At 38.7% G+C, this 5,560-nt stretch overlaps 1 protein-coding gene across 2 annotated transcripts in view; it reads right to left on the minus strand.

The window, feature by feature from the left end:
* Window positions 1–618: 618 nt before the first annotated feature.
* The window catches only part of FBXO47 (F-box protein 47), a 36,133-nt gene continuing 31,191 nt past the window's right edge, over window positions 619–5,560 (minus strand). For both annotated transcript variants that reach the window (XM_006155872.2, XM_014590714.2), the window contains 2 exons: window positions 4,649–4,808; window positions 619–1,947 (listed from right to left, as the gene is read on the minus strand). In XM_006155872.2, coding sequence (XP_006155934.1) covers window positions 1,835–1,947; window positions 4,649–4,808 — 273 coding nt within the window. In that variant the 3' untranslated portion in view covers window positions 619–1,834. The remainder of the gene's footprint in view (window positions 1,948–4,648; window positions 4,809–5,560) is intronic.

Genomic DNA, 5,560 nt, shown 5'->3' on the forward strand with positions numbered 1-5,560 from the left:
GTTCTTTCTTGCTCTCACTCTCTCTAAGTATATGTTCTCTCAAAAAATTTTTTTAAGAATTATTTATTTATTTAATTACTTGTTATTATTTTTAAATTTGACCAGAGAGAGAAAGCAAAAGGGAGAAAGCAAGCCACCAGGTCCAGGACTCGAACTGCCATCAGCCATGTGGGAATCCAGCACCTTTTAACCACTATGCCGCCTGCTGGCCCTCCAATTTTTTTTTTAAATGCAAGTGATGAACTTCAGAGAAACAATTCTTGCCAGCAATGGAATTATAATTAGGCAATTCATCAAAGAAAAGGAATTAATTTCTGACTCTTCCAAAATGAAAGTGATTGTGTTTGCTATCGAAATACAGTAAAGTCTGTTATCACAATTTATATTTTCTCCACAAACTTCACTCTTCCTCACTCCTATTTTCTTCTTTTTTTTTAAATAACTATTATATTTTAACTTTATTTATTTATTTATTTATTTATTTTAATTTGACCAGAGAGGGATAGAGCAAAAGTGAGAGAGAGAAAGAGAGAGAGAGAGAGAGAGAGAGAGAGAGAGAAAGCTGACAGGTCCAGGACTCAAACCACAGTCAGTCATGTGAGTGTCTAGTGCCCTTAACCACCATGACACCTGTCAGCCCCAACTCCTACTTGCTAAAGAGTTGAGAATTTCCCACAATTTTCACCTTATTTCTGCAGGTAATTTCCATATGTCCTAGTGTTTATTCCTCTCTCTGCTGAGGTACATTACATCAAGGGCTTAGGACAATAAAGTCAGCCTCTGAGAAGTCCAGTGGAACAAAGCATGTTTTCAGAAGAAGCAAAGTGGTCAAACCCAAGGAGAAGAAAATGGGAGATCCAGGAGGGCTCCAGCATGATTCCAACCCCGTCAGGCACGCTTACTATCCACCGCACTAGGAACAGCGACAGGGCAGATGCCAGTCAGACCCAACTAGTCCTGGAGCGTCTCGGAATCCATCTACTTGAGTGGAGAGAAACCTCTTCATAGCTGCTCGGACAACCATTGTGCTTCTAGTTTCCTTCAACAAAGCCCACTTTTTAGATAGGGAGAAGAACTTAAGGACAAAGGGCAAATTATTGGTGATGACCTGTTCTTGAAGCGTAGCTACTTTCTTCTCTTTTGTGTTTTCTCTTATTTGCAACATTTTACTCTAATATGCAGAAAAGTACCAAAGATGATTTGACTTTACTGAGACAATATTCCTTCCTCTATTTATAGACCTCTTGTGTGATTTGAAGAAAATACTTCCTTTGGTTTTGTTTTTATCTGTTTGTTCATTGCAAAGCGTGAACAAAATATAATGCTCTCTGTAAGCATAAGCCAAGAAGGTGGTAGAAAACTGTGGTTTATATTCTGCACATTCTAAAACACTGTATTGCAGATCTTAACAAAACATCCTGGGCTATGTCTCTACAACTTAAGCAAAATGAACAGATACATATTATTTAGTGAATTTGGGTCTGTCCTGACTATAAAACAAAATTTTCTCTTGTTTCAAAGACCCACATATACAGGTTGGGCTAGCCCCAGATTCTTGGACAGCTAACATTATATTTTGGCATGGTATTAGGTTTACCAAACACCAATAAAGCAGAGCCTATTTTCCAGAGAAATCTCAACACATTCTTGGGTTGCCTGTTATTTTTATATTAATAATTGTGTAAGCGGTTGCTTCTAAAATTCTATGCAGCTTTTGAATTCTTAGGTTACTTAGATGATAAAAAGTCCATGGATGCTATTTTTGGGGCGTGGAAAGTAGCACTCTTCTGATTATTCAGTGAGATATTCTCTGAAGGCAAGACTTTCTGAGTACTTAGGTGGAGAGAGTATTCATGGTCAAATATAGGACTTCCTTGTGGAAGTTAGCCTGAGCATGTACAAGGTGGAACAAATTCAAAAAGCTTCTGTCATCTTCATCACGGTCTCCTACATACCACACAAGGAGCAGGGAAAAGAAAATAACAGTTAAACATTTAATATATGATTTATTTGAAATGTAAGATGTTCTAGTTTCTAATAATATTTATTTATTTTAAAATATGTATTTAATTTTATTTATGATTATTATTCAATTTTACAAGAGAAAGAGAGTGAGAAAGCAAGCCACCAGGATTGAGACTTGAACCTTGGTCAGCCATGTGAGAGTCCAGCACTTTAACCACCACTCCACCTGCTGGCCCCTTCTAATGACATTTAAACAGAGGACTTTCTGTTAGCAACATTTACTATGTCATACTTACTATTGAGATCATGTAATTATATAGAACACTGGATTAGAAGTCTGAACAAAAATGGGACCAGCAGGTGCTGTGGTGGTTAAGGTGCTGGACATTCTCACATGAGCCTGGTGGCTTGGCTTGCTTTCTCACTTTCCCCCTCTCTCTCTGTGTCTCTTTGACCAAAATTTAAAAATAAGTAAATAAATAGGGACCAGCAGGTGGCGTGGTGGTTAAGGCACTGGACACTCCCACATGGCCGACCAGGGTTCGAGTCCTGAATCTGGTGGCTTGCTTTCTCACTTCCTCTCTCTCTCTCTCTCTCACCCTCCGTCTCTCTCTGGTCAAATTAAGAAATGAATGAATGAATAAATAAATAAATAATTATTTAAAAAAATGAAGAAAAGGATGTTGGGTTATGCTTTAATGCTTCTAACTTTTTTTTTTTTTTCTGGAGAGGTTTTCGCTATAGGGCGTGTGCGTTCGCCAGACAGACAGAGAGAGACATAGAGACAGAAAGCGAGAAATCACCCCCCAGGGGGGATGGTCACGCCACAATCCTTCTCCTCCATTCTCCTCTCGGGATCTTGGGCACGCACACACACGTGCCCGGTGTGAGTTTTAAGCCACCGGGTCCAGGATGCGAACCGCAGTCGACTACGTGGGAGTCCAGCGACATAGCCATTACGCTAACTGCTGGTTCCCTAATGCTTCTAACTTTATGACCTTGGGCAAGTCAGGTAATTTCTCTAAGCCTTAGTTTTCTCATGCGTATAGTAATATTAATTATAATGTTGGTTCCCAATAAACTGGAAAATAATATTTGGTTAAAACTATACAGGGGGTGCTGGCAGGTGGCACAGTGGTTAAGAGTACTGGACTCCCACATGGTTGACCATGGTTCGAGTCCTGGACCTGGCAGCTTACTTTCTTACTCTCTCTCACTCTGTCTCTCTTTGGTCAAATTAAAATAAATAAATAAATAAATGTATGTTAAATTAAAAACAACAACAACCAAAACTATGCAGGGCTGGGGCCAGCAGATGGTGTGGTGGTTAAGGCACTGGAATCCCACATGGCCAACTGTGGTTTGAACACCGGACCTAGTGGCTTGCTTTTTCATTTTCCCTCTCTGTCTCTCTCTGGGGTGGTTGAGGTGCTGGATTCGCACATGGCTGACCACAGTTTGAGTTCTGGACCTGGCAGCTTGTTTTTTCACTTTCCCGCTCTGTATCTCTCTCTCTGGTCAAATTACCAAAACAAAAAAGTATGATGAACAAAGTTAAATGAAATAATTATTTTTTAAAAAAGATACAAATATATGACATGATTATGGAACTTATGATAATTGGTAAAGGAAAAAGTAAAAATTTTTGCTGTGGCCCAGATGGTGGCACAGTGGTACTGTAGCTGGACCCCCATGGGGCTCTGTATCTCTCTCTCTGGTCAAATTACCAAAACAAAAAAGTATGATGAACAAAGTTAAATGAAATAATTATTTTTTAAAAAAGATACAAATATATGACATGATTATGGAACTTATGATAATTGGTAAAGGAAAAAGTAAAAATTTTTGCTGTGGCCCAGATGGTGGCACAGTGGTACTGTAGCTGGACCCCCATGGGAAAGGTCCTGGGTTCATGTCCTGGGATTTCCCTGGGCATGCCAAGTGAGATGAGAGGTGGATGGTGGCAGGAAAGCCCTGTTGGGGGTCTCTCTCTCTCATGAAATAAATAAGAATAAATAGACAACAACAGGTTAATTTTTGCCATGCAAAATTCAAGTTGGTTCCTTTCAAAGCAGACTTTTCTTTATGTTCCTCATTAAAAATAATAGCAGACCCAGCTGCAGGACATGAATGGGAGGGTGCCACTGCACAATGGCTGAGGCAGCATGGGATCCCCAGGAACAATTCCCAACCCAATTTATTTAGGTCAGGCATGTGGGGTGCTTGCCTGTGGGCCTAGCTAACTGGACTGTGATGTGGCAAGACCCTGATAAGCCAAATTAAAGATTTTTTTTTTTTTTTTTTTTTTGCCATAGGGTGTGTGTACTTGCCAGAGAGACATATAGAGAGAAAGTGAGAAATCACCCCCTAAAGATGATGGCCATGCTGCAATCCCTTCTCCTCCATTTTCCTCTTGGGATTTTGGGTACACTTGTACATGTGCCCAGTGTATTTTTCAAGCCACTGGATCTAGGACTTAAACTGCATAGTAAGCCATATGCATTCCAGCTGCCTTAACCACTATCCTAAGGCCAAATTTAATAAGTGAAAAAAAAATGTAGGAACTAACTATCTGATGAAAAAAAAAAATGCCAGTTCCTTCTTTCTTAGTCTAGAAATGAAACGTTGATGCTCTTCCTTCAGTTCAGATTAGAACCTATATACCATCTACATTTCTACTCACCAGACATGATAGTTTGCAGCATCTCCATGATAACACATGCGAATGCATTTGCCACACTCTGCAGGAAGTTATTTCTTTCCACAGGGGTGCTAAAAACTTTACAGACTTTCTGCATCATTTTAACTGCCCAATCCATGCAGTACAGTTCTTTCTCACACACCTGAGTTAGACATACAAGGCATTATTGTAAACCTTCATGTGAAAAAAGCTGTAGAATTTGAAATGGAATTGACGATGATGATTTATGATTTTACATAATTTATTACACATGATAACATATTGAGTCTATAAATGGAAGTACTTGTATACCTAATGCTCCTTTGTATCCAAATGGTATAATTTTGTGGAAACAAAAAAAAGCTTAATACAAGATCATCATATGTTATTATTTATTAATGCAAAACTTAGCATTGAAAAGTTATTGAACATATGAAAAATAACTTTTTAAAAAAAGAATTATTTTACTTAACTTAATTTATTTATTTTAATTTAACCAGAGCTGCGCAGAGTGAGAGAGAGAGAGAGAGAGGGAAAGTGAGAAAGCAAACCATTTGGGAGTCCAGTGAGCTTAATCGCCATGCCACCTCCCAACCCCAAGGCTTCTTCCAATTCACTTGTTCAATAAACATTTATTGAGCACCTGCTAAGAGTTTGAGATACAATGAAACGCCATAAAGACAAAGCTCTACTTTTAAAAATTACTTTTTAAGATTTTAATTTTATTCATTATTATTATTATTTTAAATTTGACCAGAGAGAGAGAGAGAGACAACAAATTATTTTGACTCTAACTGTGGTTAGCCATGTGGGAGTCCAGTGCCTTAAGTGCCATGCCACTTGCCTGTCCCCAGAGCTCTTTTTTTTTTTTTTTTTTTTGAGGTTTTTTCTTTAGGGGATGCGTACTCCCCCGCA

The sequence above is a fragment of the Tupaia chinensis genome, unplaced genomic scaffold, assembly GCF_000334495.1.
Source record: "Tupaia chinensis unplaced genomic scaffold, TupChi_1.0 Scaffold000477_1, whole genome shotgun sequence".
Taxonomy (NCBI): Eukaryota; Metazoa; Chordata; class Mammalia; order Scandentia; family Tupaiidae; genus Tupaia; species Tupaia belangeri.